At 35.5% G+C, this 20,728-nt stretch overlaps 5 protein-coding genes across 7 annotated transcripts; all 5 read right to left on the bottom strand.

Annotated features, from left to right (window-relative positions):
- Positions 1–113: 113 nt before the first annotated feature.
- On the bottom strand, positions 114–5,153 carry LOC145608988 (eukaryotic translation initiation factor 3 subunit C-like). Its single transcript, XM_081664561.1, has 4 exons — positions 5,048–5,153; positions 3,807–3,874; positions 1,938–3,716; positions 114–1,280 (listed from the first exon to the last, which is right to left on the bottom strand). The coding sequence occupies exons 2-4, from the start codon at positions 3,828–3,830 to the stop codon at positions 348–350; spliced, it is 2,736 nt and encodes a 911-aa protein (XP_081520687.1). The 5' UTR covers positions 3,831–3,874; positions 5,048–5,153; the 3' UTR covers positions 114–347.
- A 1,857-nt stretch (positions 5,154–7,010) lies between these two features.
- LOC145607547 (uncharacterized) lies at positions 7,011–7,625 on the bottom strand. Its single transcript, XM_081663167.1, has one exon. The coding sequence runs from the start codon at positions 7,623–7,625 to the stop codon at positions 7,011–7,013; it is 615 nt and encodes a 204-aa protein (XP_081519293.1).
- Positions 7,626–7,744: 119 nt separating this feature from the next.
- LOC145607549 (putative F-box only protein 11) lies at positions 7,745–8,257 on the bottom strand. Its single transcript, XM_081663168.1, has one exon. The coding sequence runs from the start codon at positions 8,255–8,257 to the stop codon at positions 7,745–7,747; it is 513 nt and encodes a 170-aa protein (XP_081519294.1).
- A 2,411-nt stretch (positions 8,258–10,668) lies between these two features.
- Positions 10,669–13,533, bottom strand: LOC145607550 (receptor-like protein EIX2). Its single transcript, XM_081663169.1, has one exon. The coding sequence runs from the start codon at positions 13,531–13,533 to the stop codon at positions 10,669–10,671; it is 2,865 nt and encodes a 954-aa protein (XP_081519295.1).
- Positions 13,534–17,731: 4,198 nt separating this feature from the next.
- Positions 17,732–20,678, bottom strand: LOC145608512 (putative prolyl 4-hydroxylase 12). 3 transcript variants are annotated; one of them, XM_081664127.1, is made up of 7 exons: positions 20,427–20,678; positions 19,735–19,839; positions 19,431–19,488; positions 19,262–19,336; positions 19,090–19,147; positions 18,821–18,993; positions 17,732–18,322 (listed from the first exon to the last, which is right to left on the bottom strand). In XM_081664127.1, exons 1-7 carry the CDS (start codon positions 20,495–20,497, stop codon positions 17,957–17,959), a joined length of 906 nt encoding a protein of 301 aa, XP_081520253.1. In that variant the 5' UTR covers positions 20,498–20,678; the 3' UTR covers positions 17,732–17,956. The 3 variants fall into 3 exon arrangements, with proteins under 3 accessions (XP_081520253.1, XP_081520252.1, XP_081520251.1); XM_081664126.1 differs by having other exon boundaries at positions 19,262–19,348; positions 19,735–19,836; positions 20,427–20,675; XM_081664125.1 differs by having other exon boundaries at positions 19,262–19,348; positions 20,427–20,674.
- Between the last annotated feature and the right edge of the window lie 50 nt (positions 20,679–20,728).

Here is a 20,728-nt window from a genome sequence, read left to right on the forward strand (position 1 = left end):
GAGATAGAGATGGAAATATACGCCTCACTTGCAGTCACAAAAACGTAGATAGCTCAAACAAAAACCACAAGCTCTGAAAATTTCAATTAAACTTTAGCACAGAACAATGACAATTTTCAGAAACAAAAGGTAGAATAAAATAGGAGTTTCCTGCGCTTCAAAACACAAAACTGGTAAAAAAAGCTTACGAAAGTTACAAGCTTACAACTAATCAGTTCAGTTAGTTTAATTGAAACCAGAACTTCTACCAAGAAATGAAGGAATAATCAATAATGATAAGAAGGAAACAATTTAGACTATTTAGTTTTAGAACCTTGGGGCAAAATTTTTCAGATGATCAAAACAAATTAACGAACTCCGCGATTAAGGCTGACCATACGGGCTGAAGAATCAGTGTGTTGTCCTCGCATGGATGCACGCCCATAAGAGCCTGCCCCTCTTGCATGACCACCATGATCTCTTGAATATCCACCCGCAGAAAACTGTCCTGGATTCATCATCTTTCCTCCATATCCTGAACGCCCACCGGGTCTTCCTTGCTGGTACGAGTTGTCATGCCACCTACCACCACCAGAAGAGGCAACTGCAGAATAATCTGGTCCATCTCTTCTCCTGGGAGGCAAACCATCCAAAGTACCACCACCCAGCTTGGCCTCCATAGCCCGCTCATTATTTTCTGCGAAGTAATTTAGCTTCTCAGTCAATTGGAATGCAAGAGCCTGCAACCTAGTGTGCTCAACCTCATGGAAGATGATGCACCGGGTAGGCTGGTCCCATGAAGCACGCAGCTCCTCATTAACCATCATCTTGCTCACAACGCTGTGTATCTGAGGCTCTGACAACTCAAACATCTTAGACAGCTGGTCAAGGCTCAGAGAACTGTAAGAAACAGCATAAGTAAATAGGTAAGTCTTTAGGGCTGCTTCTTTGATCTTAGATTTCAGCATCTCAAAGACACTCTCTTTGTTTTTCAGGAGCTTCCACACATCCAGAGATGTGATGACATCAAAGGCCTTTTGAAAGTCTCCTTGAGTGAGGCCTCTTGTAGCAGCCATAGCATGATCCCTGACATTTTCAGGTGGGCCCCGCAATGTTTGTCTCTCACTAGCATCGAGCAATCTCCGAAAAGTCTTGCTTATAATCCTGCGCTGTGACTCAAGGGTGTTGGCAGCCATGTAAGGGACCTCCAACAGCATGGCACAAGTCAGATGAACTGCCTCCAAGAGTTCCAAATTGATGTGCATGTGGTATGGCATCTGCTGTCTTTTTTCTCTCATCTCCTGGTAATATTGAAAAATCATGAGTGAGCTTTAAAAAACAAGAAAAGAAGGCAAGCATTAACATGATATTGCATTCTTGAAAATATAAAAAAGGTTACTAGTATAAGTTCATTTAAAACACTAATTTTATGGGATGTCTCCTCTGTTGCTTAAAGCATAGCTAATTCCCCCTCATATGCAGATCCCCACTACAGCACTTGGCCACAGCCTGGTGTGGATTTACATCTTTTTCTATCAAATTGACAGTTCTGCACACTACATTGGCAGTATGATGACATAAATTCAAAGTGTATTCTAAACATTTCATGAATAAAATCATCATAGAAAGGCCTTGATTATTACAGTAACAGGACACTAAAATTGGTTACTAAAGATCAATATCTACTTTCAACGCAACAAGAATGAATAGACCAAATCACATAAGAGGGAAATCTAGGAATTAAATTGATCACGCAGAGAATATTCTAATGACGTAGTCCTATTAAATTCTTCCTAAAATACATCAGAACAGAAGCCACTGCAAATCTGCAACTATCATGATCTGACTAGTGACTACTATACCCTGCAAAATTTGCTTAAAATTCCAACCAGAAGATCAGAACAACCACTGTATACAATAGCATTACAGATAACAGTCTCAAATATGAGCAGTCATACCTGTTCAGGAGTCTTCTCATGGTAACGGCTTTGAGAGAAACCTTGTGCAAGCAATTCTCTCACTCTACCAGTGGAATATATTTCAGAAAGGCAACCATGTCCTTCTGCAATCAGACCACTCCTAAAAGCACATAGACCGAGCTGAGCCATAGCTCTATTGAACAATATCTGGGTTGATACATCCATGTGTTGAATTGTGTCTTGCAAATGACTCATAAGCAACAAATCACGAGCAACTGAAAATTCATCCATAAGAGCATGGTGGTATATATCACAAAGCATCGCACGGGCCGTTGTTCGCTCATCTCCATATTGATAAATGAGAGAAACTAAGCTATCCATCAAGGCCCTACTGCGCTCTGGAAATGTAGATTTCCGTGGCACAAGCTCAGGAGTAACTACAAACAAAGGGGGGCCCCTACCTAGACCAGCCCCCTTGGATTCCTCACCTACTGCTTCATCATTTTCTTCTTCTGATTGTTCAGCCAATTTCCTCATTGCCTCGTAAACTTCTTGAGGCTTATAGTACACAAACTCAGCACGTCTCAGGGCTACTTTTGCAGCTGCCTTCAGATTACCACTTTTCTCCAAGTACTCTTGGACGTTTTGTGCCAGGACCAAAAACAAAGGCTCATCTCTGAGTCTGTCAACAAATTCACGTGTATAAGGATCTATAACTTGCAAGCTCTTGAAGAACTCAATATCTATTCTCTCAAGGAAGGCTACCAAGTTTCCCCATACTCGAATGGTACCCTTATGGTCTGGACCCTTCTGGGTTTCGTTTTCTTCAGGTTCTACTGAATCATCCACCAATATGTTAGGATACTGAGTGAGAATATCAAGTATAACAAACATATTCTGCACGCATTTCTTCCACACATTTATTGGCAAATGACCACTGAGACTAGGATTAATATCAAATTGGGCAGAAACAACACTGAAAAGGATCTCCAGCTTCTGAGCTGGTGTCTTTGCAACCCTAGTCAAGAAGGTGAGCCGCTCAACTAGCTCAATTTTCCCAGTTCCCTTCCTACCACGTCCAGCAACAATTTCTTTGACTTTCTTGTTCACTGTATCCCACGTGATCTCATTTGGATTTTTCAGTAAATTTGAATCTATAAGCTTATTGTTCTTCCCTGGCTTCTGCCAATCGCCATCCTCATCCTCAACATCATCCTCCCTGGTGTCATCCTCCTTATCAGTCTCTTCAGTTTCTGACTCAGGTTCGTCAGAAAATTCTGATACATTGTCCGCCTCATCCTCTTCATCCCTTTCATCTTCAGACTCAGGATTTTCCCTAAATTTGTTAATCAGATGTTCATATTGCTTGTTGTTCTTCTTCAGATTCTGCTTCATTTTATTTAATGCTTTCGCATTGCTGGTGCTCATCTTTTTCTTAGCCTCCTTATTTGACAAAGTTTCATTCAGAAAATCCTCCAACAGTACAAGGGCCTTTATATAGACGTTGGGAACAATACCCGTCTCCACAACACGCATAACTTTTTCAAGTTGTTTATTAATCTTATCAAAGCTCTCTTGTAGGCTCACCCAGTCATTGATCTTAATGGCATTCTTTATCTGCTCAACAGTAGCAGACATCTCCTGGAAGCGCTTATCCTTAGCAGGAACAACTACTCGCTTATGGTCATCTGAATCCTCACTGTCATTGTCATTATCTCTTAATATATACTTGCTTCCACCATTTTCAGCTGCATCAGAAGCAACCTCCTCTCCCTCATCATAATTACTCTCCTCCTCATCCTCAGTATCACTGTTACCCTACAGAAAGGGAAAAAGAAAGACAATTTTTCACTGGATGGATAGCAAATTGAATGTTGATTGAGTAAGATGGGTTAAATAATGGCATACCTGATCCCAAAACCGCGAACTCATATTTCTTCCTTGTAATTATTTCAACAACTTCTAGTTTTATCAATCTGCAAAGCAAGGTATAGAAACTCATATCTTTAGCAGTCAAATAAACAACTATGAGCAGAAATTCTTCAAAAATTAAGTAACAAAGGAAACACCAGATGATGCAAATTACAGAAAATCAGATATCACTAGCAACAATTCAATTCACGACATTAAAATAAAAAATAAATAAAAAGATCCTCACAGTCACAGTCATCAAAAACAGACAGAACAAAATTAGCTGAAAAAAAACAACACAACACCGATTCCATCTTCACGTTACTAACAGAATACATTCACCAATAACATGTAATCATTGAAAGGAAAGAAACAAGCTAAAGGGATGTATTGTCCTGTTACCATTCACCAGACAATGTTCAAAAGAGGAAGATAAGTAAAGCAAATATCATATAATAACTTCTCCCAACTCGTGTCGGATTTGCAAACCCTAACCTTTCAAACACAAAACAAACTCCTAAACCCCACAAATACTTCTCATGAATCAACTACCATCCATCTGTTTTTCCCCTCTACTCGGACTCGGTACACCGGTATCATAAATTCATAATCTGCTATTTCCCCTCTACTCGGACTGGGTACACCAATATCATGATTGAAAGGTGAATAATTTAATACAATAAGAAAGATAAAGCAAACTTTCATAATGCGAAATAGTTTTGGGTATCAAAAACAAATTCTTCAATCCAAACCTTCCTAAATTCCGCAAAATCACTCACTAAATTAACTACAATCAACGTTTGACTATGGTATGAGGGTAAATTGCATCAATTCTACAGAATAACAGCAAATTTTCTCAATAATAATCCCACAAAAGCGTACATATATCAATTTCAGAACAAATAGGCAAATAAAAATCTCATACATATATCAATTTCAGAACAAATAGGCAAATATAAATCTTTGTAAAGCAATTCAGAATCCAGCGTAAGAATCTGGGTAAAGGGATTATTGGGAAATTAACCTAATTAAAGCGTGAATTCCAAGCTGATTGAAATAATTCGAAAAAAATGCATAAGAAAGATCAAAACTTTAGCAATAGAACATACGTTCAAAGAATTAATAGGCTAAAACCAGTGAAGAATTTCTAATTAGAGCAGAAACAAATAACAAAAACAAGATTTGAAACCCAGAAAATTAAAATTAGAAAAAAAAAAGATAAGAATTATACTCCGTACCTTAGAATTGAAGAGTGATTGTCAAGCAGGGAGATAAAGTTTCGGAATTTGGGATTTATGGAGACTATTTGGAAAACTCCCCAAAACTAACGGGCTTAAGGGCCTAATTTCCTAAAGCTATGTTTGATTACTCCTTATATCAAAATTTAACCTTATACTCCCTTTCCTTTCAGAATTATATTAACACAGTCAAACTTGACATAAATAATTACGAAGTATATTAGGCAAGTATTTTAACAATATACGGAGTATATGATAATATTTGTGCTTTGTTATCTTATAGAATCAACTATGGTCAAAGTTAATATAAAAAATGAAAATATTATATATTTAAAGGGTAGTTTTTTCCCGAGTTTTTAGAAAGCCACGTAGGATCTAATTTTCTCAGCTCGCCATGTAGGATTATAAACCTTAGTAGTAGCCAATTAAATAAGAGATTATTAATTTCTTTCAGAATTAAATAATTCAAATGACACGTAAATAAAATTGGTGAATGAGATTTTTAAGTTTAAATTAGTTAAATTTTAAATATTATCTTCTAATATTAGGAATTTTATCTAAATATATAACAAATTTAAGCTCATAAATACAAAAAAAAAAAAAAAAAAAACAAACAAACTGTGCATCGCACGGGCTTCATCTAGAGTTTTTTCCCGAGTTTTTAGAGAGTCACGTATGATCTAATTTTCTTAGTGCGCCACGTAGGATTATAAATAGTAGCCAATTAAATAAGAGATTATTATAATCTTTTATAATTAAATAGTTCGAATGCCTTTATCTTTTGAGAGTGAAGGATAGCTCAAGTTGTTAGAGCTTCCCTCTTGATTCCAGAAGATCCTAGGTTCGAATCTCACCCAGCCCTTGTGGCTCTTTAAACAAAAAAAAATAAATTCAAATGCCGATTATAAATAATTTTCTTAGTGCGCCACGTAGGATTATAAATAACTCTAGGTTTTTTTTTTTTTTTATTTTAATAGAAAATAGTTCTAGCTACTTGCGAGATAGTTGGGGATTTGACTAAGGGAATAATTGTCGATTGAATTATAGGAATTCGGTGATTTTTGAGGATCCGTGGCAAAATAGAGATATAGGGGTATTGGGGTTTGTCACTCTCGTGGGAGACTAAAAAGAGTATTCGAAGGCTGTTTCTGGGGGCACCAAGAATGCTGTGGTGAGGTCTAGTGGATCGTGGAAGTGTCCTGCTGCTGGTGTGATGCGGGTTAATAATACTGATGCTGCTGTTATGGAGGGTTGAGGGGTGTGTTTAGGGGCTGTGATCAGAGATGCAGAGGGTAAAATTGTGGCAGCAATGGTGCAGCGGGTGAGTGCTCAGCATGGTGTGGCTACTGCGGAGGCAATGGCAGCTAGAATGGGTGTGGAATTGGCGCACAGGATGAGTATACAGAAGGTTGAGCTTGAATGTGATTCGACAATTGTGGTGAATGCCATTAATAGCAGCAGAGACGGGCGAGCCCCAATTAATCTTGTCTTTGATGATATAGATTTTTTAAGCAAGAATTTCTATAGCTTTTCTTGTTTCCATGTTAAAAGAGGGGGTAATTGTGTTGCTCATTCGGTTGCTAGGATTAGTCCAGTCAATGGTGCGAAACAGATCTTTGTAAACTCATTCCCGCAAGGCCTAGTTGCCTTGGCGGATCTCGATTTGGTTTGATTAATGCTAATCCTGCTCCTATGAGCTTTTTCAAAAAAAAACTCACAAATATTTTAAAATCTTGTTAGGCAAGAACAACTACACATTGACACACATACGAAGTGAAGTATATACTAAGACTTTATATTTTTCTAAACATGCAATAGAACATATACAAAATATATAACATAACGTGAAAGATAATTAATTATATTATACTATGCTTAGTATCATTAGTTTGTTGATGAACAAATAGTCAAATTATAAAATTGATAAACATAATTAAAAGCTACATATAATTAAAAGAATAATCTAAAGTTCTAGCCTATTGTCCGATCCCATGAGAGGTGAAACAAGAGTTTCAACATGTGAGCACACGAGGCGGGCACAATGATTTTTATCTAGTTGAATACATTTGTGTCTCCCATCATTGCTTCGGTAGATAAACCAACCAAAAGACTGCAACATACACATCAAAAATTGATAACTCTTCTTATAAATATTAGAAGCAAAACCATCCAACTCCTGTATATCTCTTATTTCAAAACTATCTTGTTTAGGACAAAGCTCAATAATCTTCTTCCATGATCTCCATTCTCCATATCGTTTTAACTCCCAAACTACTCGATAACACACCCGGCCACTTCCGTCGTCGGACCTATACTCGGCTTCAAAACACAGATTGTCCTTAATCCTACTCAAATTATAAGACACATACTCACATGATTTCATGTCTTGGGGAAGTGGTACCTCATTGAAGGTCTCGGTCACCATATCGAACGCTAATATGAACGGCACTCCAAAGGTAATGTCATTCCATTTATATATCAACCAATGTGATACATTGTTCAACAACACAATCCCAAGGACGTAATGCGTGTTCAACCGTAGATTTTCGACGATATCAGCAGATAATGAATCAGACATGTATTGAACCCATTTATTAGTCCTTAATGTATATACGCTTACCTGAAATCTAATTCGATTATGTGACGAACACATATTTAGATTGACTAGTTTGTGATCATCTATGGAAGGAAGGTAGGCTAATCCCATAACCCCGGATTCACATCGTATATATAAGGTTCCATCATTATTGATGGGTTCGAAACGAATCGATGCTCCTGCGTGACAGGATTCCAAATTATGATCCCTTTACAACAAACATATAAGCAGACCAACCCGTTACACGAACCCAATATGCTGAAACCCTCGTCCATTATCGAGGGAGGGAATTTGTAATGTTGGAAGGTCATGACACCTAACAAATTATCGTGGCGTAAAACTACACTTCCTTTGTTAAAGATTGGTGACCGTCTTGTTTCGATGAGAACCCCGTGATTGTGGTCATTGGTGTTTGTTCGTTGGGCATGTAAATTGACAAATTTTCGGCTTGAGATTGTTGATAGCCATTGTTTTGAGACAGATTTGAATCGAATTAGCGATTTTGGAGGTAGCCTAGTGAGGATTTCAATGGTTAATAGATCAAAAGGTATAATAGGGTTGGTTGTTAGCTTCATCTGCTCCATCTTAAGAGAGACTCCTTCTATCTCTTCCATTTAATTTTTGTTGGAGAAGTGGTTTTTCTTTACTCATCAAACAATGGCATATATGATATATATATATGTATTGATATTTTTTTTTTTTTTTGAAGAAATTGAAACCTAGAATGATAAAAGTACAATAAAAAATAAAAAATTGAAAACTTATCAAATCATTAGCCTAATCAATTAGTGAAAACCTAGTGCACCCAAAAAAAAAAAAAAAAAATAGTGAAAACCCAAAAAAATACCTTTAATTTTGGCTTTAAGGCGTGGTTTAGTTCACCTTAATTTTTACAAGTTTTATGTGCAGTTTTTTTATCGCTAAATATCTTTAATTTTGTAATGAAAATAATTATGAAAATCACATATTAATAAAATACACATTATAAAGAATCTAACAAGACCCCATTTGACATTTTTTCCATATAGATTGTTAATTATATAATTATAGTCAAAATATGATCAAATCTGACATTCAGATCAAATAAAAAAAAAAAACTAAATCGGATCAAATCAGGACAGATCAGATAAGTTTAGATAAACTAAAATAAAGTGAACCAAACAAGCCCTAAATACAAAGTAAGGCCCCGTTTTCTTCACCTTAATTTTGCTTAACTTCAATTATTTTTCCTGAACTTAAATTATTTTTGCTGAATTTAAATTACTTTTTACTGATTTTCTATTATAATTCTTCTTTTACTGAACTAAAATTATTTTTACTAAATATTATTTTTTTTGAAGGTGAAGAGATTAGAGCCTAATATTACAGAATATTCATTACTTCTACACGGGCCCGTTAAATAAAACCATAAAGCCCAGGCTGATATACTCAATAACCCAAACTTTACTGAAATTAGGAGGCCGTGTTTTCTTTATTTTTCCGATCTTCAAAAACTTAGAACTGCCACCGGCAGCTCTTTCACCGGCGGTGGAGGCGAAGTCTTTCTTGTTCTCAACCTTGAATCGGTATGTTAATTTCAATTTCACATCTGTTTTAATTCAAATTCATATTTATTTTCAACACCATTAATTTTTGTATTATATAGTATCGTCTCATTCAATCTCAAGTGAACAAATTAATTGTAGACTATCATAGAAATATAGATTTCAAGATTTTTCCTAAAGATTTCTTAATTTTGGGAACTGAATAAACTATTGAATTAAATCAATTCATTTCTAGTGCTTGATCAATTTATGTAATTACATGTACAACTGATTTAACAGTCGACTGTGTAGTTAATAGGGTTTATCTTTCATTTTGGTTAGAAAGTAGTAGTGTTAGCTAATTCAATTGTAATTGTACCTTAAAAATTAAGAGTTTTGGATTTTATGGTTGATTTTTATGAAGTGTTTAAGATACTGTTGTTGAGGAGTTTATAATGATGATGTGAGTTTTTCATGTAGTAGGGATTGTGCACAATGGATCAAAACACCGGGAATGTAGCTTCGAAGAAGATTATGTCACCGTGTGATGTCGAGGCTCTGAAGAAATGCTTAGAGGAAAACAAAGGCGATTATGTCAAGTGCCAACCACAAATCGAAGCTTTCAAGTCTTCGTGTTCTATCAACAAACAAGATTCTTCGTCGATTGCAACTGGTAACAATACTGTCTCCAACTAAACTGAAACATTATGCTAAACTAATCCTGTATGTGCAAAATTTTGTTCCTCATGGTCCTTTTGACAAATGTTGGAGGTTGAAATTCTGAATCACCTTTCAATCTTTCATGGCAATAAAATATACAATAGATTGTTCTACTTGCTTCTGTGTTTGACAGATTTTGTTTGGAAATTTGGAATTGATTTTCTGTAAAACGGACTAACAGGAGTATGAAAACCTGGCTGCGATAGTTAGCTCATTCAATTATCGTGTTCATATAACTTCAAACATGAGAATTTGCTGCAGTACAGTTACAAAACTTTGTCAGTTTAAATAAGCAGTCATCAGATATAATTCCATTGTCTGATATTTGGAGATTGATAAGCAGATTTTGTTTGCAGAATTGGGGAAAAGATTATTAAAATTACATTAGTATTAAACTCCATCTAGGTCAAAAGCAAAAGAAAAATTTCATCCTTTTAATTTTTTTTTCCCAACTATTTCATCTTAAATTTCTGAGTTACTAACAAAGGAATTGCAACTTACAGTTGTAAAGAAAAGAGTTGGCAGCAAATTTATGTCGGAGTGCTGCATCCCTGTTAATTATACTACTAGAGAAAATAGAAAAAACAAAGGTACCATACTCGGTGTACAATAGCAGCAAAGGAAAACCAAGTTGGTTAAAAAGATCTTACATACAACCATCTTATTCACACGTTAATACAACAATACATCTGATGCATTTGTTGTACAAACTTGGACTTACTACTATGCTATAGCCACTTATACATGGTGGATGTAATACAACACTACACTGGCTAACTATCTTAATTATTATTCCTCAACTTAGCCATACTAACAGCAATAGCCACATACAACCAGTCATGCAAATCTTCAACACGCCTAAAGTAAGCATACCTCCAACTCTTTTTCAAAAACAAACTACCTACAACTCCCCAAAATCCTGTTGCAACCCCCGACATTACCACCAGGTAGAACCACATCGTCTCACGCTTGTCCTCGTTGTCTTCATCTTGGCTTCCTTGATCTCCTGAACCATTGTTTGGTAAGTCGTCATTCCTGCATTTCTTGGGAAGTGGGTCCCCACAAAGATATGGATTGTGGTCATAAATGGAGGCGTTGTTGAAGGTTTGCAACTGATTTCCAGTTGGGATTTGGCCAGAGAGATTGTTGTAGGATAAGTCTAGGGACTCCAAGGAAGTTATTGCACCCAAGCTTGTTGGGATTGATCCCGAGAGTTTGTTTCTTGATAAATCAAGAGAGATCAACGATTTCAAACCGCCTATGTTCCTTGGGAGTTTCCCCGACAATTGATTGTAGGATATGTTCAAACCAAGCAAGTAGGAGAGATTTGTGATTTCATCTGGAATGCTGCCGACCAGTTTATTACATGAGAGGTCGATGTTCACTAAGAACCCTAAGTTGGATGTGTATTCACGCTCAATTCCATGGAGGACCTGATTGATGTTGTTGTCCCCTTCAAAATATATATTTGCATCAACCAACTTAGAATTCATGGACGTAAGGTTACTGAGACAGTAAGGGATGGTTCCAATTAAATAATTATGGCCAAGGTCTAAGATTTGGAGGTTAGACAATGAGCACAACTGATGAGGAATACTGCCTTTGAGTTTATTATTTCTTAACCGAAGTATTCGCAACTCTGGAACAATTAATGTTGGCATCTCGCCTGATAGATTATTCTCACCAACATCCAAAACCCTCAACCTTGAGAGGTTAGTTAAGCAAGAAGGAATCTCTCCACTTAACATATTGTCGTTTAAATGCAGATAACTCAACTGTGTGTTGTTGTAACAAGGGATATCTCCCGAGAATGTGTTGAACGACAGGCTTAAAAAACGAAGACTTGACAAATCACCCAAACAATCAGGAATTGTCCCAGAAAACCTATTCTTTTGAAGATCTAATATTGCCATCGTAAAATCACATATAGACTTTGGGATTGAACCATTTATCAAGTTATTGGATAGGACGAGTGAAGACAAATTAGGCATTATATGATACAAATGTTCTGGAAGTTGCCCTGAGATGGAATTATGAGACAGATCAATTGAATGAGCCTGATAATACATGTTATTTCTATGGCTTCCAGGTAGGCAAGATATTGAGTTATTAGAAAGAGACGCATAATCAAAGTTAATGGGAAAGGTAGGACAACCAATGATATTGTTATTAGAGAGATCAACCCAAGAAAGAGATGGCATGTTATAAAACCATTCTGGCAACACCCCTTGAATTTTAGAGTTAGATAACTCCAACCATGTGAGATTCTTGTGTGTATTAAGCCATTTAGGGAATTGACTATTGAGTTTGCAGGTGCTAGCACGCAATTGATCAAGTTGGAAGGGAGACACCCAGTCAGAAGGCAACTTAATCGATAAGAAGGTTTGACTCATATCCACAATTGTCAAGCTTGTAAGATTAGCAAAGTGAGCTTCAGACAAAACTACTGCTTCCAAAGGATTGTGGGATATGTCCAAATTCTCTAAGGCTGACAACATGCCCAGAGAATTTGAGATAGGACCTGATATGTTGCTATAACTTAGTGATAGAGACTTTAGGCTTCGAAAGTGTTCTCCTAACCAAGCACCTATACTTCCACTAATGAATGAATTTCCAGACAAATTAAGCAGCTCTAAGTCAAAATGGGTACAACTAGTGGATATGTTTTCACGAGGTTCCAACAAATGGCCTTGTAGCTGAGTATAGCTCATATCTAGGTACTTCAAATTGCATAGGTTGTGTATAAGGCTCCAAATACTTCCTCCTTCAATGCCAGTGACAGCAGACCCAGCGAAGTCGAGGTGTATGAGACTTTCAAGTTCACCTAGCCAAAGTGGGATTTGGGATCCAAATGTATTATATGAAAGGTCAAGGTATTCAAGAGAAGTCAGGTTTCGAATAAAAGGTGGAATGTCTCCCTCCAAATCATTGTACCTGAGATTTAAATAACTGACAGATTCAAATGATGAATTCAAATGAATTTGGTGACTGTTTTGTAGGCTACAACCAGACAAACCCAAAACACTTAAAAAGGGAAGTGGCCCAATAAGTGAGCTTATCCAGTCATGGGCCAGACTTAGATTCAAGCCACTTAAATCAAGGTGACGCAATTGCTCAAGACTAGAAGCCCATTTCAAACTATGCACTAATAAATCACCGTTATTTGATAGATCGAGGACTTGCAAGTTAGTGAGATTAGCAACCTCATGTGGAATTTTTCCATAAGAGAAAGTGCTTGAAAGATTAAGGTACCTGAGTTGCTTCATGTAGCCCACGAATTTCGGGATCTTGCTGTCACCAAAACCGTTGATGCTTACATCCAAATGCTTAAGATGATCCAACTTTACCAAATGTAGCAAAGATGACTCCATCTTTCTAGCCCAAAACAATGGTATGCAACCAGTCTTATCGCAATCGCCGCCATGGAGATGAAGCTGGACGACATGGCCGGTAGTAGGATCACACTTGACCCTACGCCAACTGCAACAATCCTCATCACTTTCCCATGAAGACGGAACATCTTCGAATTCGTCATAGAAAGTAACACTGTCCTTGAATTGGAGCAGTGCCTTCCTTTCAGAAGGTATACACCCCAACTGGCTGTTGTTCAAGTACCCACTACAACTACACAATATTATAGCCTTCATAAACAACAGAATTGTAATAAAAAAACAATTCATTTTGATCATATTTTGTTTTTGGTGATTTCCAAGGCAAAGCTGTATTATGGAGCAAGTAAAGTGGACAAGAGTTTTAGAGTGATAGATGCAAAATGAAAACTCTTGTCATCACACTTTTATAGACAAAACCAACTCTTGCTCAGTCAAACTTACAAACACACTGTTTGGTATAATTTTCATGTCACGGAAGCCAACAAGAAATTGATCGGATTGTGACGCAATTACTGTGGTGCTAGTTAAAAAGAAGAGTCACGGTTATTTCTCCACACTTTCGCAACTAGTGAATTTTTATAAAAGAAAAATCATTTTTAATGCACAAATTCTTTTATATGACTGGCTACATTGTGTAGTATGCTATTATATAGGGGTTTCTTCGTTAGTGTTATACAAGTCATTTTGTCAGTGTTACGATGGTTCATTACTTCATCAATATGTTATTCGCTCATTGTTTTAGGGTTACTCGGTCAGTGTTATAGGGGCTATTTTGTTCTTTTACAAGTGAATATATGGTGTGGCCAGCCATAAGTATAGTGATAGTCATTTTGAAAATGACTAATGTATAATTTTCATTATTATTAAGGGTTTTCTTTGAAGTCAACCAGGTCAAGATAACATGGGCCAAGAACACTAGCTTTCATTTTTCAATAGGCCAAAAATAATGAAGGTTTTGTTAAGACGAGCTATAATTTTAAAAGTCAAGGTCTTGTAAATACAACAAGCTAAGGTTTCGCCACGTCGATTTCAAGGACAAATATGTTTATATCAAACGTAAACTTCGTGTCGGACCACGGCAAAGATTGAGCATCATGTCCATTCTTGTGTATAAAACTCCAAGCTTATATTATTGCTGAGTTTTATTTGTTAATTTGTGGATGGAGGGGATAGGAATATAGGATAATTATTTTGTGGATCGGAGATGGTACTAAAAAATGAGACCACTCATTACATTGAGAATTTGAAATGGTTTGTAGAATTGTAGCAAGTATACCTTTTTTTTTAAAAAAAAAAAAAAACTTTTTTCTACACTAAGCTACTCCCTCCGTGTTTTTTTAAGTGTTACAGTTTGATCGGCACATAGTTTTAGTCAATTTAAATTGACTTTAATAAATAAGAGGTAAGTGGGGTAGTTGGAGTATTAAAAAAATTGTACTCCCTCCGTCCCCTTTTGATAGTCCCTTATGGTCAAATTTTAATCCGAAAATGTTCACCTCGTTTGTTTTTTCCAACAAGCATTAATATTAATTTTTCTACCAAAAATCCCTCCGATTTACAGCAATATTTGTGCAAATTTTAATTTCCCATGTAAATTTTGTTTTTCCATGTACTTTTATTGCTTTCTCTCTCTACTTTTTTGCATACCCAATGTCAATTTACTTTTCCAATACACTTTTACTATTCTTATTTGTATTTATAAATTCCCGTGAAAAATGCTCATAAGGGACTATCAAAAGGAGATGGAGGGAGTAAAAGAAAGATAGTGGGGTTAATAATTTATTGAAAAGTAATGAAATGTGAGAGAAAAGATATAATAATAAAAAGTAGTAGTGGGTTTAGGTGGGGAATACTTATTAAAACACGGCCGAATTTGGTAAGTGTAACACTTAAAAAAACACAGATGGAGTACTTAACATCTATCTATACTTAGTATTTAAAAACTCAAACCAAAAAGACATGTGTCCTCATCCTATTACACTTCTCCATCTTCTTTTCCAAGCCAATGTGCCACATGTCATCTTATATGTTTAATTTTATTTATTACAATATCTTTCTTCACTCTTTCATAAAACCCTTCATCTTCATCTCCCATCTTCAATTCAACCTTTTCCTTTTCTTATTTAATTTTAGTTTCACCTTCTTTTTTACAAAGCTTCATTTTGAATCAAAGTCTAAAAAGATAAATTTCTTTAATCACGGTTTTTGTTACACATTACACCCATACTAATTTATTGATATTTCCTCACTCATCTCTCAATACAATTATCTATGAACAACCCGTGCATTGCACGAGACAGAAGGCTAGTTGTTATAATGACTAAGCAATAATTATGTACTCCGTACTTCCGTAGTATGTTGTACCTGTCTCTCAAGTGAATAATTAAGAATAGATTTCAAGAATTTTCCTAAAGAATACTTAATTTTAGGAACTGAATAAATTAATGATGGAACCAATTAATTTCTAGTGTATTTCAGTAATTACATTTTAAGCCATGAAAATCCAGGCAATTCAGTGGTAGTAGCATTAGCTAATTCATATGTTCTTGTCAAAAGAAAAAAGTAAAAAAAAAACCATTAGCTAATTCATTTGTACTTGCACCCTCAAAACTAATTTATGGTTGGTTTTTATGAAGTGTTTAAGATCCTGTTGAGGATTTGTTATAAATCCCACATCAATCTCCCATATGACCAATGTGGGACTCAAGTCCCATACCTTGCAATGGATAGTCCTATAACAGAATTGTGCACAATCGCCACAATGGATCAAAACATTGGGAGTGTAGCTTCGAAGAAGATTATGTCACCGTGTGATGTGGAAAATTTTAAGACATAATATTCAAAGTCAAAGTCTTCTTTACAGTCAAAGTCTTCTTTACTATAACCTTCTACCAAGTTACTTAGCTGCCAAAAAAAAAAAGTTATAGTACTCCTTACATAGTTACATCCTAAAGGAAACAATGTATCAGTATAACAATCCTATTCCTATGGCTTTTAGACTTTTAGTCTTCCTTTTTAGCTTTTTTTTTTTTTTTTTTTTTTTTTTTTTTTGGGTTAGCCTTGAAGTTGCAATGATATTGAATTACGGAGTATATTGTAAATAAACCCATATACTGCTAGGCGCTAGCATCCACAACCTCATACTTGCTGTTCTGCAAATTGTTTATGGACAATTGAGATGATATCATTGAGAATTTGAGATCGTTTGTAGAATTGTAGCAAGTATACTCTTCTCTACATTGTTATAATATTGTACCGTCTCTCAAGTGAACAATAAATACGAAGTATTGATTATCATAGAAATACAGATTTCAAAGATTTTCCTAAGGAATTCTTAATTTTAGGGACTGAATAAACTAATGATGGAATCAATTAATATCTAGTGTATTTCTGTAATTACAATTTGGGCCATGAAAATCCAGGCAATTTCTAGGGTAGTAGCATTAGCTAATTCAATTGTACTTGTATCCTCAATATTAATTTTTAGTTGATTTTTGTTAAGCCCATGAGAAAATCCACATGTGAGTGGTGTATTCTCTTACATTGAAGAGTGTAGAAAGTGTTGGGCATTGAAGAAATAAGAAAGTTGTGTCCACTTTATAATGCTAAGAGCAAGTTTAGCTCCAAGTTTTTTAGATTTGAATGTGACATCATTTATTGTGATCCCCACTGAAAATAATGTCATCAAATTCTTGTTAAAACTCACTAAGATTTGCCCAAATTTATCACTTTAGCCCTTAGACTCAAATATATGACATATTATATGTAGAAAAGTGTGGAAAAAAATGGATAATAAAAATAAAAGTGAGGTGGGTCTCAATCTTAAGTCTTAAGTTGAGTCTTGAAATTTCAAAACTCAACTTGAGACTTAAGGACTTAAGAAGAAAAATGGGGAAAATCTTAAACATAAGTCTTAAAACTCAAAATGATGATGTTAAAAGGGGCTACTCCTCTTATTGTCATATGGTTTTGAGGTGGAACTTCCTTAATCGTATAAAGTGGACAGTTGTGTTGAGCGTGGCCCAAGCCCGTTTATCAATTTTTATGAAGAATTCAAGATCCTGTTGAGGAGCTTTCAAGTCTTCGTGTTCTATCGGTAAACAAGATTCTTCGTCGATTTTGAGTAGTAACAATAGTGTCTCGAACTAAACTGAAACATTCTTGCTTTCAGATGCTAAACTAATCTTGTATGTAAGAAATAGTACTACGGTTTCCACCTGAAGAGTAGGTGCAAAATTTTGTAATACTTGGTCTTTTTGACCAATGTTATTGGAGGTTGAAATTCTGAATCACCTTTCATGGCAATAATATTTACAATAGTTTGTTCTACTTGTTTCTGTATTGTTCACAGATTTTTGATTGGAAATTTGGAATTCTGTGTTGCTCTGATATCATCAATCAGCTGATTTTCTTTAAGATGTACTAACGGAGTATGAAAACCTGGCTCCAAAAGTTAGCTCAATCAAGTATCGTGTTCATATAACTTCAAACATAAGAATTTGATGCAGTGCAGTTACAAAACTTTGTCAAGCTCGTAAGATTAGCAGTTTCATTCATGATTTCTGCCAATCGAGTTATAGTGATGCACATGGATATGGATTTCAAAGAAGAAAAATTCTTAAACCTAAACGGCTACCACTAAATCCTGCTAAAAGCTTCTTGACTGTAATTCGATGCATCAGCAAACATGACAGCTCCTCCTACACGTCCCATAATAATCAGGAGAACCAACCATGAATGTTGGATTCTTTTGACATTCACCAAGTGCAGCCCATTGTGGGCAATTTTCATCTTCATCGCTGCAGTCACTGTTGTCTGACTCAGATGGAATGTTTCTCTTACTTAATATTGATCGTATGTGAAAGAATTTGGTGGCACACCACAATTCACCCTCAAGAACAGGATTTCTCTCATGGCGACTGCTTTTGTCAGGAGATGCGTTGGGGCGGACACTGAAAAACAGAATAGCATTCCCTTTGATAGGTCTTAGCAGCTTGTCATGGTTAGTAGACCACACTCTGCTCCTCAATCGAGAGGTTTTGAGCTGCAGAATTTAATCACAAGTTGATTAACCACCTATATATATTAATGAATAATGATAAAATATCATCTATTTCGTATAATGTTCCTAGAAAAAAGGAAAAATAAAAGCAGTAAACAGTTCAGCGACTTGCATATGACAATTCCCAGCCTCATTGCTAAGATCATTTCTCATCAAACAGGGTACTGAACTGAAAATTAGTAGACAATTCCCTCAATGCCTAAAGAATCATTGTTCAGACGAGTTGAAGACTGAAGAGAATCATACATAAAGAACTATAAAAAGCAAATGTTCAGTAAAATGTGCTAGTTTTAAACTTTTAATAAGCAGTCATCATATATATTTTCATCAATCCATTGTCTGAAAATGTTCATCACATATTCGGAGATTGTGTAAACAGATTTTCTTTGCAGAGGAGGGGAAAAGAACATTAGAATTGAACTAGTAAAAATTCCATCTAGGTCAAAAACAAAAGAAAAGTGATCATGAGGTCATTGTTACCTGTGACTCAGGGAAGGAAATCTCACCACCTCGAGACACATCTGAAAGAAACAAGATAACAGTTGCCATCAAAGGTTCACTAACTTTCCAGGCAGACTGATTCCCAAAATAGTCATTTTTCTGTTTGGCTTCTTCATTCCCATAATGCTGAACTTCAAAAGGCCTACTATTCTCTGTTAACACAACAAAGTAGAGAAGACTATAAGGGTAAGGTACCTTATATTATTAGTTTCAAAGTTCAGACGATACACTCGAATAAGAGAAAATACCTAGAGGAAGAAGAGTCCATGCTGAAAGTTTTTCCTCTATTCTTGCAACTACTTCGTCCTAGAGAAGAATGAACATGGTAAAATATTTGACATACATTTCATAAAACTAGCCCAAACAGCTGTAAGCACTTATTAGGCAATAAATCACTTCACACCAAACATGGGAGCTTACTTTCACATCAAGAGTGACTAATGATCTTGTTCTCAGTCCTTGGGTGTCACTGACCACAGAGTTGGTACCTTCTTTCTGTCCATGTGCCTAGTAAATTAGTAAGGAACGGCATCAAGACCAATTCAGGCACAAATTGGTAATTTTGAATCGGTGATGCAAAGAGACTTACCAGAGAGATGAGATGGTCACAATCCTCTTCAGAGATAAAACCTCTATAAACAAAGACCCTGTCACATTTAACAACTTCCAATCAATTTTCGATTAGAGAAAAGGTGATACGCAATACGAAAATTCCATACATACACTATGCTATTAACTAAATAACTAGTATGTATAGTAACTTATAGTTCTTCACAAACAACACATAATGAATAGCAGATCTTTTCTTGCCTTGCGTTAGAGAAAATACTGCAATTCAGGTAAGGGAAGATCTAAAGCAATTCGACAGCAATTCGTGTGTCAAAATACCTGACCTTGGTTGCCAAGACAGCTGGACAACCCTTGATGGATCGATCCTGCTCGACTGTACAGGATTGTCCTGGATTGTTTCTTTACTTCTTACTTCCTTTCTGCTACTACTGAACAACAAAAACATGATGCCAAGACTATTCAGAAACTTTTACATCTGAAACTCCTCGAAACAACCGAAAACAAAATCAAGTACTGAGTAGCATATTCTATTTACAAAACCATGAGTAACAAATAACTTGAAAGATCAATGTGTCAATCAATCATAAATTTGAACATCAATTACTCCATAATAGATTCTTCCCACACAATTAAGCACAGAAATCAGCATTAACCATCTAGAAAATTCTCCAATCTAAATAAATTTTACATCAGTCAAATTTTTGATAGCATTATCAGTTGAGCAGCAATCAAGTAATGATTTATACTAAATCAGTTAGTTAACATGATGTATTTACAGAAAATGAATAAACAAATCAATCCAAAATCAGTGCACTTCTGGAAAAACCCCAAAAATCAAAGAACATAACCAAACTTTGACAATAAACAAGAATTGAAGTAACTATTGAAATTATACAGTGCAAAAAGATGCATATAATTCCAAATAAATGAGCACCCAGATAAAATATAGTAAATCAAGACAAAATCAAACCAAATTAACTGATACCCAGTAATCGAATCAACCAAACTAACTTACATTTCAGCTGAGGAACTCGAGAAAAAACTCATAAAAGCAAAAAAGAGAAGAATTTGAAGCAACGATGCCATTATCTTTGAGAAAGATTGAGAGAGGATAAATAAAGGGAAAAAAATTAATAGAATGAATTAAAGATGAGAAAAAATTGAAATTGATTGATGAAATTGAATTTCAGAAATGGTTTAATCATGTATAATAATAAAAAAAAAAAGGCATGAAACTTCGGGGAGTATGGATGTTGTGAGTCTTGTGACACTGAAAAAGTGAAATGAAGTAAGTTTATCAACCAATTTAGATGTCAT

Source organism: Chenopodium album, chromosome 23, assembly GCF_948465745.1.
Source record: "Chenopodium album chromosome 23, dcCheAlbu1.1, whole genome shotgun sequence".
NCBI lineage: Eukaryota > Viridiplantae > Streptophyta > Magnoliopsida > Caryophyllales > Amaranthaceae > Chenopodium > Chenopodium album.

What these genes read in the sequence shown, in the direction of transcription:
- LOC145608988 (XM_081664561.1), bottom strand. Translation starts at nt 3,830, where the DNA reads ATGAGTTCGCGGTTTTGGGATCAG. An exon ending in GTTCGCGGTTTTGGGATCAG is followed by an intron (nt 3,717 to 3,806) that starts GTATGCCATTAT and finishes CCCTTTCTGTAG; the next exon opens with GGTAACAGTGATACTGAGGA. An exon ending in ATGAGAAGACTCCTGAACAG is followed by an intron (nt 1,281 to 1,937) that starts GTATGACTGCTC and finishes CAATATTACCAG; the next exon opens with GAGATGAGAGAAAAAAGACA.
- LOC145607547 (XM_081663167.1), bottom strand. Translation starts at nt 7,625, where the DNA reads ATGTCTGATTCATTATCTGCTGATATCGTCGAAAATCTACGGTTGAAC.
- LOC145607549 (XM_081663168.1), bottom strand. Translation starts at nt 8,257, where the DNA reads ATGGAAGAGATAGAAGGAGTCTCTCTTAAGATGGAGCAGATGAAGCTA.
- LOC145607550 (XM_081663169.1), bottom strand. Translation starts at nt 13,533, where the DNA reads ATGAAGGCTATAATATTGTGTAGTTGTAGTGGGTACTTGAACAACAGC.
- LOC145608512 (XM_081664125.1), bottom strand. Translation starts at nt 20,497, where the DNA reads ATGGCATCGTTGCTTCAAATTCTTCTCTTTTTTGCTTTTATGAGTTTT. An exon ending in TAGTCACTCTTGATGTGAAA is followed by an intron (nt 19,148 to 19,261) that starts GTAAGCTCCCAT and finishes ATTCTTCTCTAG; the next exon opens with GACGAAGTAGTTGCAAGAAT. An exon ending in TTTCCTTCCCTGAGTCACAG is followed by an intron (nt 18,323 to 18,820) that starts GTAACAATGACC and finishes TAAATTCTGCAG; the next exon opens with CTCAAAACCTCTCGATTGAG.